The sequence below is a fragment of the Cetorhinus maximus genome, chromosome 22 (genome assembly GCF_964194155.1).
Source record: "Cetorhinus maximus chromosome 22, sCetMax3.hap1.1, whole genome shotgun sequence".
In the NCBI taxonomy this organism is placed as follows: domain Eukaryota; kingdom Metazoa; phylum Chordata; class Chondrichthyes; order Lamniformes; family Cetorhinidae; genus Cetorhinus; species Cetorhinus maximus.
In genome coordinates this window covers 77162542-77187885 of record NC_135900.1, presented here as the reverse complement: position 1 = coordinate 77187885, position 25344 = coordinate 77162542, and the positions used below count along the sequence as shown (strand labels likewise).

Below are 25344 nucleotides of genomic sequence, written 5' to 3'. Positions count from 1 at the left end.
GGTAGATCCCATCTGGCCCTGGGGACTTATCCACCTTAATACTCTTCAAGATGTCTAACACCTCCTCTTTTTTGATCTCAACATGATCCAGGCTATCTACACACTCTTCCCTAGACAAATCGACCGCTAAGTCCTTCTCTTTGGTGAATACTGACGAGAAGTATTCATTTAGTATCTCTCCCATTTCTTCTGGCTCCACACACAGATTCCCACCTCTGTCCCTGAGTGGGCCTACCCTTTCCCTGGCTACCCTCTTGTTTTTTACATATGTATAAAAGGCCTTGGGATTTTCCTTAAATAACTTTTCATGAGCCCTTTTAGCCCTCCTGACTCCTTGCTTAAGTTTCTTCCTACTTTCTTTATATTCTCCAAGGGCTTCATCTGTTCCCAGCCTTCTAGCCCTTATGAATGCTTCCCTTTTCTTTTTGACTAATCTCACAATATCCTTCGTTATCCAAGGTTCCTGAAATTTGCCATACTGATCCTTCATCCTAGCAGGAACATGCTGGTCCTGAATTCTTATCAACTGACATTTGAAAGCCCCCCACATGTCAGTTGTTGGTTTGCCCTCAAACATCCGCCTCCAGTCTAGATTCCTCAGTTCCTGCCTAATACTGTTATAATTAGCCTTCCCCCAATTAGGCACTTTAACCCGAGGACTCCTGATATCCTTATCCACCAGTACCTTGAAACTTACTGAATTATGGTCACTTTCCCAAAATGCTCCCCTACTGAAACTTCGACCACCTGGCCGGGTTCATTCCCTAATACCAGGTCCAGTATTGCCCCTTCCCTAGTTAGACTATCTACATATTGTCTCAGGAAGCCCTCCTGGATGCACCTTACAAATTCTGCACCATCCAAACCCCTAGCACTAAGTTATTCCCAGTCAATATAGGGAAAGTTAAAATCACCCACCACAACATTGAATCTCATTCCTTATGTTTGACTTTTTCTGTAGATTTATAGCTCTTTATAGTCCCGTGATTTGTGTTTCATTGCATCAAATAGTTTGAGATGAATCTGAAGTTGGTTTATTATTATAAATTAGGAAATGTATTTAGAATCCAAATTTGTGAGAAAATATCAAGGAACTCAGTATATCATACTGAACTCAGGTGAAAATGAAAAAAAAGAGGGTCTAAAACTCAAAAAGTAGTCCTCGAGAAAATCTCATAAAAAAAGAGACCTCAACATCAAATTATTTTGACCCCGGAACAACACCTCTCTAAGGTTTTCAAAATCTTGATCAAGCTTCATCACCTTCTATCATCAATCAAAAACCATTTCGTTTTCTATATTCAATTCCACCAAAGTATGATTTTGTCCCTTCCTCAGATTTCTAAACTTTTTCCTGTAAACTTCTAGGACTTAACTCGTACGCATTAAGCACCGTAATCTTAACCGTATCATAATCTGCAGACTGATCATCTGAAAAGGTCAAATAAACCTCCAAAGCTTTTCCGATTAAAACGCTTTGTCCAAATTGTTCAAATTTCTCGAGGCCATTGTAACTTGGTAGCAATTTTTTTCAAATAAGACAAAATACATTTCAACTTCCTCACTGAATTTAGGCACTGGACAAATATTCCTTGCTAAAACAAAACCACAAGTTAAATTTAACCCATTGTCAAGTCTGCCTGTTACTCCCTGTCCCCATAACCAAAGCCTTTCTCTGTCCAGTTCAAATTTTCAGGTTCTCTCTTTCTCATTTTTCTTTGAAAAGAAAGGTTCCTGCGCATTTGCTCTTTGAAATACACGTACAAGTTCTCGTATTTCACTTTCCGTTTCTCTTTCCAATTCAAGTTGCTTGATTTGTAATGGAACCCTAGCTAATTCAATCTACATTTTATCTGCATTAGCCTCTTTTCCCCTCAAGGTTCAGATGCTGAGTCAATACCTCTGCTTTCTTAGCACCTACTTTTAAATCTATTTCCAATTTCTCTGCTATCGCCTTCAATTGAATCTTTGTTACCAATTGCAGGGCACTCAACGACAGGTCCTCTCTTTCGCGAAATGCTTCAACAGTAGACCGAGCCATTTTAACTTTTCAATGAATACAGATGATCACTGTGAAATCTTGTTGACTTAGGTGTGAGCAAATCCGGGTGTAGCAACTCCTCAGACACTGAATAGTCCAAGTCCAAATGCAGCAAGACCTGGACAATATCCAGGCTTGGGCTGACAAGTGGCAAATAACATTCGTGCCACACAAGTGCCAGGCAATGACCATCTCCCACAAGAGAGAATCCAACCATCGCCCCTTGATGTTCAATGGCATTACCATCACTGAATCACCCACTATCAACATCCTGGGGGTTACCATTGACCAGAAACCGAACTGGACTAGCCATATAAATACTGTGGCTACGAGAGCAGGTCAAAGGCTAGGAATCCTGCGATGAGTAACCCATCTCCTGGCTCCCCAAAGCCTGTCCATCATCTACAAGGCACAAGTCAGGAGTGTGATGGAATACTCCCCACTTGCCTGGATGAGTGCAGCTCCAACAATACTCAAGAAGCTCAACACCATCCAGGACAAAGCAGCTCGCTTGATTGGCACCCCATCCACAAACATTCACTCACTCCACCACCGAGCCACAGTGACAGCAGTGTGTGTACCATCTACAAGATGTACTACAGGAATTCACCAAGGTTCCTTAGACAGCATCTTCCAAACCCACGGCCACTACCATCTAGAAGGACAAGAGCAGCAGATAGATGGGAACACCACCACCTGGAAGTTCCCCTCCAAGCCACTCACCACCCTGACCTGGAAATATATCACCGTTCCTTCACTGTCTTTTGGTCAAAATCCTGGAACTCCCTCCCTAACAGCACTGTGAGTGTACCTACACCATATGGATTGCAGCGGTTCAAGAAGGCAGCTCACCACCACCTTCTCAAGGGCAACTAGGAATGGGCAATAAATGCTGGCCCAGCCAGCAATGCCCTCATCCCATGAATGAATAAATAAAAACTCCATTCCTATTGTGGAATCAAATAACCAGTTTAAAGTGTAACTGTTTACAACTGAGATTCTCAACACCTTACTGGACTTGGAGACATACAGTCTATCCACTTTTAGCAGGGATGTTTCCAGCACTGTCCACAAGCACAAATACCTTGCACATTCTTCCCAGTAAAACAATCTGAACTCCCCTTCAACAATCAAACCATCCAGGTTTACTGTCAGCAGAATTCAGAAAATGTCACAAGATCACTCCTGGCTCCTTCATTTTACCCTAAATTAAAGGAGTCCCAAAACATAACAATTTTATAGAAGTTCATATTTGTAACAGCGGATAGGCTAGGATGGAGAATTGCTACCTAACAAAGGGCAATAGGCTGAATGGGAAGTATTAAGGATGGAGTGTTAACTCAAGACCCCAGCTATCCTCCCATAGCAGAGGGAGTTCTTGATGTCCTGGTCAACACTAATCAAAATCACTGAAAAACAAATTGGTCACTATCTCATGACTGTTTGTGGGATCTTGCTGTGTGCAAAGTGACTGCCGCATTTCCTACAATTCAACAGTGACCACACATCTAAAAAGTATTTTGATGGCTGTGGAACGCTTTGGGACATCCTGAGGTTGTGAAAGGCACTATAGAAATGCAATGTTTTCTTTTTCTACACCAAGATTAATGATTTATAGGATGAGTGGCAAAGGCATCACACTGACTTCAGTGAAGGAGAAAAACAAGATGGTGCAATAGGAAGGCAGGAGGGAGGGTAAAGGATCTTCTTCATCCAAACCCTCGTGAGCAATGTTGCAGGTGAAAATAAAATCTCAACACACGGCCCTTCTGTCTCCACAACCACAAACATTTCCCTCCACACCTCTAATCTGCATGTGGACCTGGAAGACATGGGTACAATCCTCAATGAATACTTTGCATCAGTCTTCACAATGGAAAAGGACACACAGGTATAGACATCAGGGTGGAGGACTGTGAAATATCAGAGGAAATTAACACAGAGAGGAAGTAGTAGCATGTATAGCGACCTTAAAAGTGGATAAATCCACAGGCCCAGATGAGATGTATCCCAGGTTGCTGAGGGAGTCAAGGGAAGAGATATCAGGGGCAGTAATTTTCAAATCCTCTCTGGCCACAAGTGAGGTGCCAGAGGTCTGGAGGACTGCTAACGTTGTCCCATTATTAAAAACGGGAGGAAGGGATAGACCAGGAAATTACAGGCCAGTCAATCTAACGTCAGTGGTGGGGAAGTTACTAGAAAGAATTCTGAGGGACAGAATATATCTACATTTGGAGATACATGGATTAATCAGGGATGGTCAGCATGGATTTGTTAAGGGAAGGTCATGTTTGATAAATTTGACTGAATTTTTTGAGGAGGTAACCAGGAGTGTTGATGAGAGTAATTGACGTGCTCTACATGGACTTTAGCAAGGCCTTTGATATGGTCCCTTATGGCAGACTGGTCAAGAAAGTAAGAGCCCATGGGATCCAAGGCAAAGCGGCAGGTTGGATCCAAAATTGGCTGAGAGGCAGGAAGCAGAGGGTGATGGTAGAGGCATGTTTCTGTGACTGGAAGTCTGTTTCCAGTGGGGTTCCACAGGGCTCAGTGCTGGGGCCCTTGCTGTTTGTGATGTACATAAATGATTTGGACTTAAATGTAGGGGGTATGATCAAGAAGTTCGCGGATGACATGAAAATTGGTAGGGTGGTAAATAGTGAGGAGGATAGCCGTAAACTGCAGGAGGATATCAATGGACTGGTCAGGTGGGCAGAGCAGTGGCAAATGGAATTCAACCCGGAAAAGTGTGAGGTAATGCACTTGGGGAGGGCTAACAAGGCAAAGGATTACACTATGGATGGTAGGACTCTGGAAAGTACTGAAGATCAGAAGGACCTTGGTGTGCATATCCACAGATCCCTGAAGGTAGCAGGGCAGGTAGATAAGGTGGTTAAGAAGGCTTATGGGATACTTGCCTTTATTAGCCGAGGTATAGAATACAAGAGTAGGGAGGTCATGCTGGAACTTTATAAAACTGTATAAAGCTGGTTAGGCCACAACTGGAGTACTGTGTGCAGTTCTGGTCACCACATTGTAGGAAGGATGTGATTGCACTGGAGGGGGTGCAGAGGAGATTTACCAGGGTGCTGCCTGGGCTGGAGGGTCTGAGCTATGAGGAAAGATTGGATAGGCTGGGGTTGATTTCCTTGGAGCAGCGAAGGTCGAGAGGCGACCTGATAGAGGTGTATAATATTATGAGGGGCATAGATAGGGTGGATAGGAAGGCGCTTTTTCCATTAGTAGAGGGGTCAATAACCAGGGGGCATAGATTGAAGGTAAGAGGTAGAAGGCTAAGAGGGGAGTTGAGGAGAAATTTTTTGACCCAGAGGGTGGTGGGAGTCTGGAACTCACTGCCTGAAGGGGTGGTTGAGTCAGAAACTCCCGTAACATTTAAGAAGTATTTAGATATTCACTTGCATCGCCATAGCCTCCAGGGCTATGGGTCAAGCGCTGGAAAATGGGATTAGTGTTGTCAGATCTTTGCTGACCAGTGCTGACATGATGGGCCTAAAGGCCTCCTTCCGTGTTGTCAACGTATATTAGTCTATGAGTCTAGCTTAAAGAAGAATTCCTACCTTGCGTTTCAAAGCATATTTAAGCTGCACGTTATTACGTGTTTGCTCCAATCGTTCTTCTCTCCTCTTTCTTTTTAATTCTTCATCCTACAAAAGCAAGTTTGGAGATTTCTAAATGCTTTAGGAAAAGCTTTGTCTGAACTTAGCGATTTGGTCATCCCTTCATATACCTCATGTCCCAGGGAATTAGCCCAGATTCCCTTTGACAGTTCACAAAGAAAGCAAACCTCCTGATTAGGTGTCCAGACAGGTCAAACTCATAGTCCCTGTCCACTACCTTTAGGGGAAATTGGATTATAAAGTGGGAAAACTCCATTCTTCATTCATGGACTTTCTCATTAAGGCTGGCAGAGACAGGAATTTTATTCCCCGGGCCTCAGCAAGGAGCTGGTGAGGGACAGTGTCCGGACTTTGAATAATTCTTCTCAAGTTGTTCCAATAATTGGTTTTTAATCAATATTTTGCCCTCTCTCACTCCCTCTCTCTCCCCCACAGTGTTTCTTCCTAAGGTCAGTGACCTCCATTAATTGTTCAGCCTTATCCAATTGTTTGGTGATGATCTCACTCTTAAAATCAGTTTCTTTCTCTGTAATGTTTGAAACTTTACATTTTGATTTCCTCCACAGCCTCTGGTGAAGTTCTGAACATAGATATGTTAGGACACAGTTTCCTTGTGCCTCTTGTCAAAACACCAGCTCCCGCCTTTAATGATTCTTCGCGGATTGACATTCCTCAATCCACCAGAATTCCCACATATCAATGTAGCAGAGGATCAGACAGCACGGTATTTGAAAAGTTAGGTTTGTTCAGCTAGAAAATCCAAATGGCATAACTGGCAATACCAAGTAAAGATCATCAAATGTAAAGCCCACCTCAAATTTATGACTAAACTGACCTTCAGCTTATCGACCAGATCCCGCTCAGCCTTCTTCTGCACAAATTCAGTGATCCAGTCTAATTCACCCCCTGAGGCCTTGGCTTCTGACTCCTTGCAGTCAACAGCTGAGGAATTCTGGAGATCTTGGGATAGCCCTTGCTGTGGTGCACAGTCTTCCAAAAGCTGAGCTGCTTCCAGTTTTTTCTTCTCTTCAAAGTCTCTGAGCCAAGTCAGTGCTCCGCAGATGAGACTCAGTGACTTTCCCTGTGGGACAGGCAGCAGCCAGAATTAGTACAGGGGTCATAGTGAGTAAATACATTAGTAAAACACATACAAGACCTGTGTCTATAGCAGTTACCTTCTGTAAAACGTTTCCTCTCACTGAGAGGATGTTATTGTTCTAAGAAGCATGCGCTTAAACTGTGAGCAATGCCACAGGTGATCTCTTAACCCACACACACTCTAGCAGGTCTCCAGTGTTGACACCCGGAGTGAGTATGAGGATAACTCATGTTAAAACCATGGGGCTATGATGCCATGTCCAGCACAATGCATATTCAAAGGCACTGATTTAAAGTGACGGAATAAAAGTGTTTTTCATTCCATGCTATTTTGCAAGTCTTCCCATTGTTTTATGAACATATGAATTAGGAGCAGGAGTAGGTCACTCAGCCCCTCGAGCCTGCTCCGCCATTCAATAAGATCATGGCTTATCTGATTGTAACCTCAACTCCACATTCCCACCTACCCCATATAATCTTTCATCTCCTTGCTTATCAAGAATCTGTCTAGCTCTGCCTTAAAAATATTTAAATACTCTGCTTCCACCACTTCTTTTGAGGGAGAGTTCCAAAGACTCACGACCCTCTGACATAAAAAAATTCTCCTCATCTTTGTCTTAAATGTGCGATCCTTTATTTTTAAACAGTGGCCCTGAGTTCTCAATTCTCCCACAAGAGGAAACATGTTTTGGTGCTTGAATTCATGATTCTGCACAGATTGATGTGATAACTCTAACCCGGCGGCTAATATTAAAGCCACTTCTTTCTTTCCTACTTTAAGGTGCTCCTTAAAACCTTGACTAAGCTTGTGGTACCTGTCCTAATATCTCTTTATGTCACTTTGTGTTAATTATTATTTGATAATGCTCCTGAGAACCACTTGGGATGTTTTACAACGCTAAATTGCTAATAAACGCAAGTTATTGTTGCTCTTTTACAATATAATCACATCCTCTGACTTATCACAAACAATGCTGCGCAAGAGTTGCTAACACACAGAACTGTGCCAGTTCCTGGTTGAGGCAGAGATCACAGCAAAGAGAAGGTAGGAGGTATAAGAAGTATTAGAAATTGCAGTCAATGTGTGCTACTAGACTTAGGTCAACCACAATCCAACTGAATGGCAGAGCAAGCTCGAGGGGCTGAATGGCCTACTCTTGTTCCTATGTTTTATTTTGATCACCTGAGAGGAATTTTCCAGGTTAAAAAATAAGACCTCTCCAAGGAGATCACACAACAGTGGGTGAGCGAAGACTATGTTGAACTTATCACGGCACAGAAAAGGCTATTTGGCCCATCGTGTCTGCACCAGCTCTCCAACTGAGCATTATGACTTAGTGCCATTCTCCTGCCTTTTCCCTATAACCCTGCATATTTTTCTATTCAAGTGCCTTGATTGAACCTGCCTCCACCACACTTCCAGGCAATGCATTCCAGACTCGAGTCAGTGGCTGTGAGAAAGAAGTTTTTTCTCATATCGCATTTTCTTCTTTTGCAAATCACTTTAAATCTGTGCCCTCTCATTCTCGATCCTTCTACAAGTGAAAACAGTTTCACACTATCTACTTGATCCAGCCCCCTCATGATTTTGAACACCTCTATCAAATCTGCTCTTAGCCTTCTTCTCTCCAAGGGGAACAGTCTCAACTTTCCAATCTATCCTCATAGCTGAAGTTTCTCACTACTGGAACCATTCTTGTAAACCCCTTCTGCACTCTTTCCAATGCGTTCCTATCCTCCCTATAGTGTGGTGCCCAGAACTGTGCACAATATTCCAGTTGAGGTCTAACTAGTGTCTTACATAAGCTCAACATCTGCTCTTGTACTCTATGCCCCTATTAATAAAGCCCAAGATACCATACGCTTTATTAACTGCTCTCTCCACCTGTTCTGCCACCTTCAATAATCTATACACATATACACCCAGGTCTCTCTGCTCCTGCACCCCCTTAAGAATTGTACCCCTTATTTTATATTGTCTGTCCATGTTCCTCCTACCAAAATGCAGCACCTCACAATTCTGCATTGAACTTCATCTGCCACCTATCTGCCCACTCCACCAACTTGCCTATGTTCGTTTGAAGTTCTACACTGTCCTCTTCACAGTTTACAATGCTTCCAAGTTTTGTATCATCTGCAAACTTCACCAAGATCTAGATCATTAATATACATCAGGAAAAGTAAGGGTCCAAATATCAATCCCTGGGGAATTCCACTACAAACCTTCCTCCAGCTTGAAAAATATCAATTGACCATTAACCTCTGTTTCCTATTACTCAGCCAATTTTGTATCCACGTTGCTACTGTCCCTTTTATTCCGTGAGCTATAACTTTTCTCACAAGTCTGTTGTGTGGCACTGTATCAAATGCCTTTTGAAAGTCCATGTACACCACATCAACAGCATTACCTCATAAACCCTCCCTGTCATCTCTTCAAAAAACTCCAGCAAGTTAATTAAACATGATTCCCCCTTTAGAAATCCATGCTGGCTCTTCATAATCAACCCACATTTTTCCACGTGATGACTAATTCTATCCCAAATAATTGTTTCTAGAAGCTTCCCCACCACTGACTGGTCTGTAATTGCTGGGCTTATCCTCACAACCTTTTTTGAACAAGAGCATAATGTTTGCAATTCTCTAGTCCTCTGGCACCTCCCCTGAATCTAGGGAAGACTGAAAGATCATGGCAGTGCCCCTGTAATTTCTAGTCTCACTTCCTTCAATATCCTTGGATGCATCTCATTCGGCCCCGGTGCCTTGTCCACTTTAAGCACAGACAGTTTATCCAACACTTCGTCCTTATCGGTTTTGAACCCTTCTAGTGACAGAGTTTCCTCCTCTGTCACCGTGGCCTGGATAGCATCTGCTTCCTTGGTAAAGACAGGTACAAAGTATTTATTTAATACCTCAGCCTCCATGTGTAAATCCCCTTTTTGGTCTCTAATCGGCCCTACTCCTCCTTTTACCACCCTCTTACTATTTATGCACTGATAAAAAACTTCGGGGCTCCCCTTTATATTGGCTGCCAGTCTTTTCTCATTATTCCTCTTTGCTTCTCTTATTTGCTTTTTCACATCCCCTCTGAACTTTCTGTATTCAGCTTGATTCTCAATTGTATTTTCTACCTGACACCTGTCATAAGCACACTTTTTCTTCTTTATTTTAATTTCATCCAGGGAGCTCTGGATTTATTTGTCCTACCTTTCCCTTTTGAGGGAATATACCTTGACTGTGCCCAAACCATTCCTTCTTTGAGGGTAGCCCATTGTTCAGCTACAGATTTTCCGGCTAACCTTTGATTCCAGTCTATCCAGTCCAGCTCCGTTCTTGCCCCATTGAAGTTACCTCTTCTCCAGTTAATTATTCTTACTCTGGATTACACATTGTCCTTTTCTACCGTCATCCTAAACCTTCTGTCACTATGATCATTGTCTCCCAAATGTTCTCCCACTGACACTTGATCTACTTGGCCCACTTCATTTCTAAGAACCAGGTCCAACAGTGCATCCTTTCTTGTTGGATTGGACACATACTGCTGTAGAAAATTCTCCTGAACACAATCTAGGAACTCTTGCCCCTCTCCACCCTTTACACTACCACTGTCCCAGTCTACATTCAGGTAATTAAAGTCCCGCATTATAATGACAGTACGGGGCAAACTCAATGGGCCAGCTGGTGTGTTCCATGATCTTTGACTTTTGCATGTGTTATGTATTCAGAGCACACACTGACAGACGCAGAACAATCTTCAGGGGGTTTGAAAAGTTGCTTGATCGAACATCTAAACTCTCAACAGCTTGAACAATTCATGTAACAATTAGTCACGCCTGTCTCAACTTTTCTCCCATTATAAATTCCTATATCTACACCTATAAACAGAAGTGCCTATATAAAATTTAGCTCCCAGAATTACTCTGCTGCCAATGGCAACAACCAGTCTTATTCTCAAGGAAAATGGGCTCCTCTGCCTGAATACAAATATTCTCTCAGTGTATCTTGCCATCTACAAAGATCTCTGTAAAAATACCCCAGGTTCCTCAGTCCCTACACTCTCCTTACAACTATGCCAGTGAGTCTATAGTGTCCCTCAATATCACTGCCACAAAATGCAACACCTGACACTTTGCTGTATTAAATTACATCTGCCACTTGTCTGCATATTCTACAGCCTATCTAGGTCCTGTTACAATCGATTGGTATCATCCTCACTGTTTATCAGACCTCCAACTTTGGTATCTTCAACAAATTCTAAAATTTTTCTCTGTATTTTATAGATAATATAGAAACAGTGAGCTTAGCACTGACCCTTGGTGAACAAGGGGCTAAACAACCATTAACTAAGACTCACAGTTTTCTGTCCTTACTCCAATTTTTTATCTAAGCTGACTCTCCCTTCAGCGCAAGGGCGGAGGTGGGGATGTTCAGTAACAAGTGCAGTGTTCAGTATCATTTGCAACTTTTCAACACGCAGAAAGACTTGGAAAACACTCAGGCTTCGGCTGATAAGGGGCAAGTAACATTTACGTCTCACTATCTACAATCTGCAAGGCACAAGTCAGGAGTTTTTAAAAAATTAATTCACAGGATGTGGGAGTCGCTGGCTAGGCCAGCATTTATTGCCCATCCCTAATTGCCCTTGAGAAGGTGGTGGTGAGCTGCCTTCTTGAACCGCTGCAGTCCATGTGGTGTAGGTACACCCACAGTGCTGTTAGGGAGGGAGTTCCAGGATTTTGACCCAGCGACAGTGAAGGAACAGAGATATGTTTCCAAGTCAGGATGGTGAGTGACTTGGAGGGGAACTTCCAGGTGGTGGTGTTCCCATCTGTGCTGCCCTTGTCCTTCTAGATGGTAGTGGCCGTGGGTTTGGAAGGTGCTATTTAAAGAGCCTTGGTGAATTCCTGCAGTGCATCCTGTATATGGTACACACTGCTGCTACAGTGCATTGGTGGTGGAGGGAATGAATGTTTGTGGATGTGGCGCCAATCAAGCGGGCTGCTTTGTCCTGGATGGTGTTGAGCTTCTTGAGTGTTGTGGGAGCTGCACTCATCCAGGCAAGTGGAGAGTATTCCATCACACTCCTGATCTGTGCCCTGTAGATGGTGGACAGCCTTTGGGGAGTCAAGAGATGAGTTACTCGACGCCGGGTTCCTAGCCTCTAAACTGCTTTTGTAGCCACAGTATTTATATGGCTAGTCCAGTTCAGTTTCTGATCAATGGTAACCCCCCAAGATGTTGATTGTGGGGGATTCAGCAATGGTAATGCCGTTGAACATCAAAAGGCAATGGTTGGATTCCCTCTTGTTGGAGATGGTCATTGCCTGACCCTTGTGTGGCATGAATGTTATTTGCCACTTGTCAGCCCAAGCCTGGATATCGTCCAGGTCTTGCTGCATTTGGACTTGGACTGCTTCAGTATCTGAGGATTCGCGAATGGTGCTGAACATTGTGCAATCATCAGCGAACATCCCCACTTCTGACGGAAGGAAGGTCATTGGTGTAACAGCTGAAGATGGTTGGGCCGAGGATACTACCCTGAGGAACTCCTGCAGTGATGTCCTGGAGCTGAGATGACTGACCTCCAACAACCACAACCATCTTCCTATGTGCTAGGTAGGACTCCAACCAGCGGAGAGCCTTCCCCCTGATTCCCACTTACTCCAGTGCTGCCTTGATGTCAAGGGCAGTCACTCTCATCTCACCTCGACAGTTCAGCTCTTATGCCCGTCTTTGAACCAAGGTTAAATGAGGTCAGGAGCTGAGTGGTCCAGGCAGAACCCAAAGTGGGCACCAGTGAGCAGGTTATTGCTAAGCAAGTGCCACTTGATAGCACTGTTGATGCCCCCTTTCATCACTTTACTGATGATCGAGAGTAGACTGATGGGGCAGTAATTAGCCGGGTTGGATTTGTTCTGCTTTTTGTGTGCAGGACATACCTGGGCAATTTTCCACATTGCCGGGTAGATGCCAGTGTTGTAGCTGTACTGGAACAGCTTGGCTAGGGGGCACGGCAAGTTCTGGAACACAAATCTTGGTGGAATATTGTCGGGAACCATAGCCTTTGCAGTATCCAGTGCCTTCAGCTATTTCTTGATATTACATGGAGTGAATCGAATTGGCTGAAGACTGACATCTGTGATGCTGGGGACCTCCGAAGGAGGCCGAGATGGATCATCCACTCGGCACTTCTGGCCGAAGATTGTAGCAAATGCTTCAGCCTTATCTTTTGCACTGATGTGCTGAGCTCCTCCATCATTGAGGATGGGGATGTTTGTGGAACCTCCTCCTTCAGTGAGTTGTTTAATTGTCCTCCACCATTCACGACTGGATATAGCAGGACAGCAGAGCTTAGATCTGATCCGTTGGTTGTGGGATCACTTAGCTCTATCACTTGCTGCTTATGCTGTTTGGCACACAAGTAATCCTGTGTTGCAGCTTCACCAAGTTGACACCTCATTTTTAGGTATGCCTGGTACTGCTCCTGGCATGCCCTACTGCACTCTTCATTGAACCAGGGTTGATCCCCTGGCTTGATCATCATGGTAGAGTGGGGTATATGCTGGGCCATGAGGTTAGAGGTTATGTTCGAGTACAATTCTGCTGCTGATGGCCACAGCACCTCATGGATGCCCAGTCTTGAGTTGCTAGATGTTCGAAATCTAACTTTAGCATGTTAGCATAACACTTTGTCACAACACGATGGAAGGTATCCTCAATGTAAAGGCTGGACTTCATCTCCACAACAACTGTGCAGTGGTCACTCCTACTGATGCATTCGACAGATGCATCTACGGCAGGTTGGTGAGGATGAGATCATGATTTTCCTCTTGTTGGTTCCCTCACCATCTTCCGCAGAACCACTCTAGCAGCTATGTCCTTTAGGACTCAGTCAGTAGTGGTGCTACCGAGCCACTCTTGTTGATGGATATTGAAGTCTCCACCCAGAGTACATTCTGCGCCCTTGCTGCCCTCAGTGCTTCCTCCAAGTGATGTTCAACATGGAGGAGCACTGATTCATCAGCTGAGGGAGGGCGGTGCATAGTAATCAGCGGGAGGTTTTCTTGTCCTGATGCCATGAGACTTCATGGGGTCTGGAGTCGATGTTGAAGACTCCCAGGGCTACTCCCTCATGGCTGTATAGCACTGTGCCACCACCTCTACTGGGACTGTCCTGGGACAGAACATACCCAGGGATAGTGATGGTGATGTCTGGGACACTATTTTTAAGATATGATTGAGGCTGTTGCTTGACTAGTCTGTATGACAGGTGTCCCAATTTTGGCACTAGCCCCCAGGTGTTAGTAAGGCGGGCAGGGCTGAGATTGCTGTTGTCGTTTCTGGTGCCTTGGTTGACGCTGGGTGGTCCGTCCTTTCATTTCTTTTTGAAGCTTTTGTAGAGGTTTGATACAACTGAGTGGCTTGCTAGAGGGCATTTAAGAGTCAACCACATTGCTGTGGTTCTGGAGACCAGGTAAGGTCAGCTGATTTCCTTTAGTGAACTAGATGAGTTTTTTACAACAATTGACAATGGTTTCATGGTCATCATTAAGACTTTTAATTCCAGATTTTTATTGAATTCAAATTCCACGGAATTCGAACCCAAGTCCCCAGACCATTACCCTGGGCTCTGGATTACTAGTCCAGTGACAATACCACTACATCACCATCTCCCCTGATGGAATACTCTCCACTTGCCTGGATGAGTGCAGCTCCAACAAAACTCAAAAAGCTCAACACCATGCAGGACAAAGCAGCCTGCTTTATCGGCATCCCAAACACCATAAACATTCCCTCCCTCCATCACCAATGCACAGTGGTAGCAGTGCGTACCATCTACAAGGTGCACTGCAGGAATTCACCAAGGATCCTTCTACAGCACTTCCCAAACCTGTGACCTCTACCACCTACAGCTGGGGCAGCAGATGCATGGGCCAGCTGCAAATTCCCCTTCAAGTCACACACCATGCTGACTTGGAATTATATCTCCATTCTTTCAATGTTACTAGGTCAAAAACCTGGAACTCCCTAACATCACTATGGCTGCATCAACACCAGATGGGCTGGAGTGGTTCAAGGAAGAGGATTAGCAGCTTCTCAAGGTCAATTACGATGGACAACAAGTGCTGGTCTTGCCAGCAACACTTACATCCCAGGAATGAATTAAAAAAACAAGTGGAGCTCAGTGTGTAATTGAGGAGATCGGTAGTTCTAAAAATATCCTGGTGAGTGGAATACCAAAGGCTAGTGAGATGATATTTTAAGTGCAGATGTAAGTGAATTGGGAGAGAGCTTTTTCCCAGGGCCAGACACAGGAGCAGGTTTGGGAGGGGTAAAAGGGATATAGGTGGAAAGCAACACAAACAAGTGATCAGAGATAACCTTATCTGTGATTGACACAAAATTAAAACATACCGTTCCAGTAGGACTCTCAAATATTCCAATCTTCCCTCCTTCAAGCACATTGTACAGTGCAGTCATAAATTCCTCCTGAATGGAGTAGGGTTTAAAGGGAAACAGAAATCTAGGGGCAGCGTGGGATTTCTCTTCAGCCATATCCTATGAAAAAGGGAGGTAGACAGAATGACAATTGTTAACTTAAGTCTGCCAACAATAGCTTGTTGGTAGTGATCCTGGACTAGGTAAGTTTTAAAGTTCAAATCACGCCATGGTAAATCAAGAAATTAATTCACCCTCACATTAAGCAAGAGATTCGTCCCATGTGATCCACCCCTCAATAAACAGATCTACCCCAATAAGGTACACCCCATGATTTACCCCTCATGAAGCAGGAGATGCCCACCAAGGAGTTGGACCTAATCCAAGCCCTCAGTAAGAGGATCTGCCCTCAACGAGGAGATCCAGACAATGAATCTACCTTAATAAGGAGATCCAGACTAATGAATCTACCTTAATAAGGAGATCCAGACTAATGAATCTACCTTAATAAGGAGATCCAGACTAATGAATCTACCTTAATAAGGAGATCCAGACTAATGAATCTACCTTAATAAGGAGATCCAGACTAATGAATCTACCTTAATAAGGAGATCCAGACTAATGATCTACCTTAATAAGGAGATCCAGACTAACGAATCTACCTTATTAAGGAGATCCAGACTAACGAATCTACCTTAATAAGGAGATCCAGACTAACGAATCTACCTTAATAAGGAGATCTAGACTAATGAATCTACCTTAATAAGGAGATCCAGACAATGAATCTACCTTAATAAGGAGATCCAGACAATGAATCTACCTTAATAAGGAGATCCAGACAATGAATCTACCTTAATAAGGAGATCCAGACTAATGAATCTACCTTAATAAGGAGATCCAGACTAATGAATCTACCTTAAAAAGGAGATCCAGACTAATGAATCTACCTTAATAAGGAGATCCAGACAATGAATCTACCTTAATAAGGAGATCCAGACTAATGAATCTACCTTAATAAGGAGATCCAGACTAATGAATCTACCTTAATAAGGAGATCCAGACTAATGATCTACCTTAATAAGGAGATCCAGACTAACGAATCTACCTTAATAAGGAGATCCAGACTAACGAATCTACCTTAATAAGGAGATCCAGACTAACGAATCTACCTTAATAAGGAGATCTAGACTAATGAATCTACCTTAATAAGGAGATCCAGACAATGAATCTACCTTAATAAGGAGATCCAGACAATGAATCTACCTTAATAAGGAGATCCAGACAATGAATCTACCTTAATAAGGAGATCCAGACTAATGAATCTACCTTAATAAGGAGATCCAGACTAATGAATCTACCTTAAAAAGGAGATCCAGACTAATGAATCTACCTTAATAAGGAGATCCAGACAATGAATCTACCTTAATAAGGAGATCCAGACAATGAATCTACCTTAATAAGGAGATCCAGACAATGAATCTACCTTAATAAGGAGATCCAGACAATGAATCTACCTTAATAAGGAGATCCAGACAATGAATCTACCTTAATAAGGAGATCCAGGCAATGGATCTACCTTAATAAGGAGATCCAGACAATGGATCTACCTTAACAAGGAGATACAGACAATGAATCTACCTTAACAAGGAGATCCAGACAATGAATCTACCTTAATAAGGAGATCCAGACAATTAATCTACCTTAATAAGGAGATCCACACCATGTGGACCACCCTCAATAATCAGATTGTCCTGCAGTGAGATCCACTCCTTCAATCCACCTCTCAACAAGGTGATCCACCCCTCATATGGAGATCTACCCAATGAAATTCACTCGCAGTGATATTTACCCCCCCCTCCCCGTTCCCTTCCCATGAGGAGATCTACCCTTCAATAAGAGGATCCATTCAATTAATTCCACCCCTCAATTAGATCCACCCACCCATAATTGAATAAGGGGATGTCCCGCCCACTCCTGACTCGTCAGCCGAGCCCATGTTACTGGTGCCAACCCAGGCCCACCTTGCTGATTCCGGGGCCGCGGTGTGTGAGGGCCCCGGCCGGCTGCTCCGTTACTCCAGACCGCTGTTTGGGCCTGGCTCCGCTCCTTCAAAGAGAGCACGAAGAGGAGCGGCCTCCGAGTGATTGACAACACCACCGGGCCAATCATTGGCTGCAAGGGCGGGGGAAAAGGCGGGGCACATCCCGGTGGGAGAACCAACCGACGCCGTAGAAAAGAGAACGTGGGCAAGGAGAGCCCACCTAATGACGATCCACCAATCACAGTTACGGCGTTCGGTTTCAACCAATCGGGTTCTCCAACTTACACCAGACAGTAGCCAATCGGAAAGCCTTGCTGCAACAGGAAGCGGCCAATGGCAGAGGGAGGGCTGAATGGAATGGCCAATGGCGGTAGGAGGGCTGACTGGAGCGGCCAATGGCAGAGGGAGTGTTGTCTGGAGCGGCCAATGGCAGAGAGAGTGTTGACTGGAACGGCCAATGGTAAAAGGAGGGCTGACTGGAGCAGCCAATGGCAATGGGAGGGTTGATTGGTGCGGCCAACGCAAGTGGGAGGGTTGAAAATTGTGGCCAATGACAGAGGGAGGGATGACCGGAGCGGCCAATGGCAGAAGGAGGGTTGACTGGAGCGGCCATTGGCAGAGGGAGGGCTGATTGGAGTGACCAATGGCAGAGGGAGTGTTGACTGGAGCGGCCAATGGCAGAGGGAGGGTTGAGTGGAGCGGCCAATGGCAGAGGGAGCGTGGGGAGGGGGCGATGTCTCGATTTGTTATTGAAACTCCCACATGAAAGGAGCAGATTGAGTGAGAGAAAGGGTGGCCCTACCACCACAGATTCAAAGTCAGAGAATGTGGAGCCCGGGGACAAATGGCAGAATGCATTGTTAGCTGGCTTCAAGATGGAAAGCAGGAGTGTGGATGACACTAAAGTGGGGGAGGGGGATGGTCAATATTGAGGAGGACAAACAGGGTTTGTTGACCCTGGCAGCTGCAATCCGTTCAGTTACATTGCATGTCCAGCATGGAAACAGGCCATTCAGCCCAACCAGTCCATGCTACTGTCTCTGCTCCAGTCCAGCCTTCTCCCATCTTTCCTCATCCAAATCTAACATAGTAACCCTCTATTCCCTTCTCCCTCATTCCTTGTCTAGTTTCCCTTTAAATGCATCTATACGATTCACTTCAACCACTCCCTGTGGTAGCAAGTTCCACATTCCCATCACTCTTTGGGTAAAGACATTTCTTTGTGACTATCTTATATTGATGACCTCTAGTTATCCTCTTTGCCACAAGAAGAATCATTCTCTCTGTATCCACTCTATCAAAAGCTTTCATAAATTTAAAGACTTCTATTAGGTCACACCTCAGCCATTTTTCAAGAGGAAAGAGACCCAGCTTATCAATCCTTTCCTGACATGTATACCCATATTCCTGTATCATCCTTGTAAATCTCTGCACCGTCTACAATGCCTCTATATCCTTTTATAATATGGCGACCAGAACTGCACGCAGTATTTAAAGTGTGGTCTCACCAATGTTCAATAAAGGTTTAGCATAACTTCCCTTATTTTCAATTCTATCCCTCTAGAAATAAAGCCTAGTGCTTGGTTTGCTTTTTTATGGCCTTGTCAACTTATGGCACAACCTTTAGTGATTGATGTATTTGTACTCTGAGATCCCTTTGTTCCTCTACCACATCTAATGTAGGAATCATGTTGGGCCTATACCCATTGGAGTTTAGAAGAATGAGAGGTGATCTTATTGAAACATATAAGATCCTGAGGAGATTTGATAGGGTGGATACTGGGAGGATATTTGCACTTGTGGGAGAGACTCCCTAGAACTAGGGGACACACTTTACAGGTAATAGTTGACCTCCCTATTCTTCCGATCAAAATGTACTACCTCATATTTATGTGTTAAACTTAATTTTGAAATTATTTACCCATTCTGCAAGTTTATTAATGCCCTCCTGTATTTTGTTTTAGTCCTCCTCAATATTGACCATCCCCCTCCCCCACTTTAGTGTCATCCACACTCCTGCTTTCCATCTTGAAGCCAGCTAGCAATGCATTCTGCCATTTGTCCCCGGGCTCCACATTCTCTGACCTTATTCAACAGTCTATTATGGGGCACGTTATCGAAAGTCTTTTAGAAAATCCAGATAAATGACATCATTACAGATAGGTTGAGTGAGTGAGCAAAGATCTGGCAAATGGTGTTTAACGTGGGAAAATGTGAAGTTATTCACTTTGGCAGGAACAACAAAAAAGCAGAGTATTACTTAAATGGAGAATGGCTGCATAATACTGAGGTGCAGAGGGATCTAGGTGTCCTAGTGCATGAGTCACAAAAAGTTAGTATACAGGTACAGCAAGTAATTAAGGCGGCTAATGGGATGCTATCCTTTATTACGAGGGGGATTGAACATAAAAGTAAGGATGTTATGCCTCAGTTATACTGGGTGTTGGTGAGATCACACCTCAAATACCGTGTGCAGTTTTGGTCTCTTTGTTTAAGGAAGGATGTAAATGCATTGGAGGCGGTTCAAAGGAGGTTTACTAGATTGATACCTAGAATGAGTGGGTTGTCTTATGAGGAAAGGTTGGACAGACTAGGTTTGTTTCCACTGGAGTTTAGAAGAGTGAAGGGTGATTTGATTGAAGTATACAAGATCCTGAAGGGCCTTGACAAGGTGGACATGGAAAGGATGTTTCCTCTTGTGGGTGAGTCCAGAATTAGGGTGCACTGTTTTAAAATTAGGGGTCGCCCTTTTAGGACAGAGATGAGGAGAATTGTTTCTCTCAGAGAGTTGTGTGACTTTGGAACTCTCTGCCTCAGAAGGTGGTGGAGGCGGAGTCACTGAATATTTTTAAGGTAGAGGTAGATAGATTCTTGTTAGGCAAGGGAATCAAAGGTTATCGGGGGTAGATGGGAATGTGGAACTCGAAACACAAACAGATCAACCATGATCTTCATTGTCAACAGTTATTCTGAAACATATGATCTGGTCATTTATATCACTGTTTTTTGAGGGAGCTTGTCAAGTATAAATCAACTGCTGTGAACATAGGAAACATAGGACTTAGGAGCAGGAGTAGGCCATTCAGCCCTTCGAGCCTGCTCCGCCATTCAATAAGATCATGGCTGATCTGGTTGAGATCTCAACTCCAATTTGCTGTCAGCCTTCCTTAACCATTGACTCTCTTGTCTATCAAAAACCTGTCTAACTCAGCCTTGAATAAATTCAATGACCCAGCCTCCACTGCTTTCTGGGGACAAGAATTCCACAGACTGATGTCTGACTAATGTGGAGGAGGCTCGAGGGGCCGAATGGTGGTCTACTGTTCCTAATTCTTATGTTCTTATCTACTACATTACCATTGTCTACTCTGAATGAGGAGGTGACCTGTATTTGTTGGTGTTGGTGGAGGGCCGGCTCTGATATCTTCTTAAGTGCCATCTAAACCACTTGAAACTGTTGGGCAAATGGTCTTGGCTTTAGTGCTTCACAACCAATGAGATGCTGAAAAACTGAATGAAATCACTGAGTACAGGAGGAGTTAATCAAAGCTGGTGAGCATCATATTTAAAAGACACTTTGCACTTGATTAAAATTCTAAAAGAAAGGACATGTATTTATATTGTGCATTTCTTGACCTGTGAAGTCCTGAAGTATTTTACAATCAGTGAAGTGTTGCCATTGTTTGTAATGTAGGAATCATGTTGGGCCTATACCCATTGGAGTTTAGAAGAATGAGAGGTGATCTTATTGAAACATATAAGATCCTGAGGAGATTTGATAGGGTGGATACTGGGAGGATATTTGCACTTGTGGGAGAGACTCCCTAGAACTAGGGGACACACTTTAAGAATAAGAGGTCTACTGTTTAAGACGGAGATGAGGAGAAATTTTTTCTTTCAAAGTGTAATTAGTCTGTGGAATTCTTGTCCCCAGAAAGCAGTGGAGGCTGGGTCATTGAATTTATTCAAGGCTGAGTTAGACAGATTTTTGATAGATAAGAGAGTCAATGGTTAAGGAAGGCTGACAGCAAGGTGGAGTTGAGACTTCAATCAGATCAACCATGATCTTATTGAATGGCGGAGCAGGCTCGAAGGGCTGAATGGCCTACTCCTGCTCCTAAGTCCTAAGTTTCCTATGTTCACAGCAATTGATTCATACTTGACAAGGTCCCTCAAAAAGCAGTGATATAAATGACCAGATCATATGTTTCAGAATAACTGTTGACAATGTGGTCAGCTTGCACCACTGAGGATTCACAATAAACATTCACATAGCAGCCATTGTGCATTGTGCTGTTCTAAAATTTAAGGTCAGGAGATGGAATTAGGAGTTAGTGTTAAGGTTTGTTTCACATTAATTTGGAAGTGCTATTGGCAACACTTTGTCAGTAGCAGAAATTGCTTTTAAAAAATGAAATGTCAACCTAGATTATGGACTGAAATATCTGGATTGGGAATTGAACCCACAATCTTCCTACTCAGCTGAGTGTGCTGTTACTGAGCCAAGTCTGATGCTTTCCTGTTCAGAATTCTTTATAAAAATAACGGAGAATGTATAAAGAAAATGCAGTGGATGTGGCATATTGACTTTCAAAAATGTATTTGCCAAGGTGCGGCATACAGGAGCCTTGAGTTAAAGGTACATATAACATTAAAGGGAAATGTCCACATGGATAGGGAAACGCTAGGAAGGCAGGACACCAAGGGTAGAGTAATAGTTTTGTCAGACTGAAAGATGTGTTTGTGGTTTTAAAAGAAAGGCTAGTTTTTCTCTTAACACTTCCACATCCTCCAGACATCACTAAGCACTTTTCAGCCAATTAAATAATTTTAAATGCAGCTATTTTGTCGGAAAGCAATTTCACAAAGTTCAGTTTTTCAGCTGCTCTTACTTGAATATATATGATCTGGATTTACAAATGAAGGGAACAGAAATCTAAATTTGCTAACAGCAAATTTGATGGGGAGGTAATAGTAAAGTATGATGAGCATTGTGAAAATTCAAAAGAATGAAAGGTGTAGATGGATTTCAATGTTTAGAAATGTGGAGTGAAGAAAGAAATTATAGGGCAGAATTTTTCTCTTGTCGGGCAGGCCGGTGTGCGCCCAATCCAAACGGGAGGAAAATAGTGCGCAATATTTGGGTTGGCAGCCGCGTGTGGGAGTCGACAGCGAGCCTACTGACAATTAAGAGGGCTGTAAAGCCCATTAATCCATTAACTGAATTGATTGTTCCCTGCCTGTCCAACTTTACGGTTGGTAGGCGGGCGAATAGGCCAAGCGGCCTTTGCATTTTTTGCAAAACCTCATCCACGGCCGGGATGAGGTTTCGACCAGTGATTTTTAAAAAAACTTTTAAAACTCATTTTGAACATGTCCCTGCTCATGTGACAGAGCCACATGAGGGGGCACGTTTTCCTTATTTTTCCATTCTTTATTTGTAATGTTAAAAATCTTCAGCTCCCTGAGTCAGCTCTGTGCCTTCAGGGAGCTTTCAGTGAGTGCACCCATGCGCATGCACTGACATCCGTGCTCACCCTCGTTTCCCCCCCACCTCCCACCCAGGCAGCGCTAAGTGTTTCAGCGCACGCTTCACGCTGGCTGCCCGTTAATTGGTTAGCCGATGCTTAAATAGTAATAATGGTCACATTAGTGAACCTTTGTAGGGTCCTGATGCATATGGACCCCCCAGCACTGTGAGGAGTCATCGCCTTCAGGAAGGGAAAAAATTAGCTCCCAGATCTCTAAAGATGCACTCATAAACACAGACTCTCTGATTTTATAGAGTAGGGAATCATAGTTCATCTGTACCCGACTGAAGGTGTGATAAGGATTAAGACACATTTGGTTTTGCATGAACTCAATTGGACTGTTTTGATGAAGAATACTAAAAGTGCAGAGTGCTGCTGAGGGTATTTTTATTTAGTTGAGAATCCTACCAACATCCACTGTTATTCCAACATCTCTTCCAGGAAAAACAAAAATACCTGGAAAAACTCAGCAGGTCTGGCAGCATCTGCAGAGAGGAGCACAGTTAACGTTTCGAGTCCGTATGACCCTTCAACAGAACTAAGGAAAAATAGAAAAGAGGTGAAATATAAGCTGGTTTAAGGGGGGGTGGGACAAGTAGAGCTGGATAGAGGGCCAGTGATAGGTGGAGATAACCAAAAGATGTCACAGACAAAAGGACAAAGAGGTGTTGAAGGTGGTGATATTATCTAAAGGAATGTGCTAATTAAGGGTAGAAAGCAGGACATGCAAGGTACAGATAGCTCTAGTGGGGGTGGGGTGGGGGGAAGGGATCGAAATAGGCTAAAAGGTAGAGATAAAACAATGGATGGAAATAAATTTAAAAATAATGGAAATAGGTGGGAAAAGAAAAATCTATATAAATTAATGGAAAAAAGGGGGATCGGAAAGGGAGTGGGGATGGAGGAGAGAGTTCATGATCTAAAATTGTTGCACTCAATATTCAGTCTGGAAGGCTGTAAAGTGCCTAGTCGGAAGATGAGGTGCTGTTCCTCCAGTTTGCGTTGAGCTTCACTGGAACATTGCAGCAGGCCAAGGGCAGACATGTGGGCAAGAGAGCAGGGTGGAGTGTTGAAATGGCAAGCGACAGGGAGGCCTGGGTCATGCTTGCGGACAGACCGAAGGTGTTCCCTGTCGTATTTCACCTCTTTTCTATTTTTCCTTAGTTCTGTTGAAGAGTCGTGCGGACTGAAACGTTAACTGTGTTCCTCTCCGCAGATGCTGTCAGACCTGCTGAGTTTTTCCAGGTATTTTTGTTTTTGTTTTGGATTTCCAGCATCCGCAGTTTTTTGCTTTTATCTCTTCCAGGAAATCCGCCTCCTGTTATATCTGTACCTTGAGCCCAGCCCTTCCAATTCCTAATTTTCATCTTTCCTAGTCTTTATCCTTGCCGATTCCATATATAGCTCCCTTTACTCGAGCATTCCCACTCAGCCTTCCAATGCCGCTATCATCTCCTCCCTCCTTGGAAAACCCAAGTTTGATCCGACTGCCCTCTCCGACTAGCACTGTCATTCAACCTTCTATTTCCTCTTTGAGGTCTTTGTGTCCTCACCTCTCAGCTCCACTCTACCCTCCCACAACTCAAATGCCTTCAGTCTGGTTTCTGCTCTGCCCACTGCAGTGAGGGAGTTCTGGCCACAGTCACCAATGATAGATAGTACCTGTGGTTGTGAGCCACGCCCTTTGTTCCTCCATGTCCTACATGATTAGTTGGTTGACCACCATCTTCTGGTTTCGCTCTGTGCGACTGCATTGGCCTGGTTACTGTAAAGCTTTGGGTTTCCTTGACTATATTTCCACAGAATTGTATTTGGAAAAAGAGTTTACCTCTGCTTTTTAAAATCCCAATGTGTATTTCTGCCTAAAGATAATTAATATGCCAACGATAGCTTGTCTTCCCCATAAGCCAATAAATAAACACATTGGTAAACTTCTCTTTGTCATAGGTAAACATCTGGAATATTGCTGAAAAGAGAGACAGGTTACTGCAGTTTTCATCGTGCACTCATCAGGACAAGCACAAGAATGCCAAATTTCAAATGATCACAACAATTTATTCTACTGGAGAAAAGGGGTGCTGATTGGTCGGGAAGTTGACTCTGATTGGCTGAGGCGTTGCCATAAAGAAAGCAACAGGGAGCTATAGGCTTCCCAAGCTCCTGGGTAATTCAAAAAAGGTGCAAGGCTTGAACATATTCCTTTTGCTTGCAGAGAGCAGGTCCCTGTATGTGAATGTATACTGCTTACAAGCTAAACTGATTATCTTCAATTGGTTGTTAGTGTAGCTATTAGCACAGTCAGGATTGTTCAGCAAGTGCTGCCCAATCATGGAATCACATCTGACAGTAGGTGTTTTGTTTTGGGTTTTGCAAGCATTGGCTGCACTCTGCCGATTACAAACAACCAAAGGAACATGCTATTTGATGTGATCAGCCAATCATCGGGACATACGGCCGATGTACCTGGCATCGTGGTGGCACTGAAATTCATACACAACATTCATCAATTGTGTGGTAGGCAGAACGTCTTTTTGGCCTGATGTCAGCATCCTGTTAGTG

At 43.7% G+C, this 25344-nt stretch overlaps 1 protein-coding gene across 3 annotated transcripts in view; it reads right to left on the bottom strand.

Moving 5' to 3' along the window:
- ddx11 (DEAD/H (Asp-Glu-Ala-Asp/His) box helicase 11) overlaps positions 1-17376 on the bottom strand; it is an 84452-nt gene extending 67076 nt beyond the window's left edge. For 2 of the 3 annotated variants that reach the window (XM_078568546.1, XM_078568545.1), the window contains exons 1-4: positions 17155-17175; positions 15190-15333; positions 6515-6760; positions 5620-5706 (exon numbers count right to left, since the gene is read on the bottom strand). In XM_078568546.1, the coding sequence (XP_078424672.1) occupies positions 5620-5706; positions 6515-6760; positions 15190-15330 (474 nt within the window). In that variant the 5' untranslated portion in view covers positions 15331-15333; positions 17155-17175. Of the gene's footprint in view, positions 1-5619; positions 5707-6514; positions 6761-15189; positions 15334-17154; positions 17176-17234 lie in introns of those variants that run through there. The other variant, XM_078568547.1, reaches the window with a different exon arrangement.
- Positions 17377-25344: the final 7968 nt, after the last annotated feature.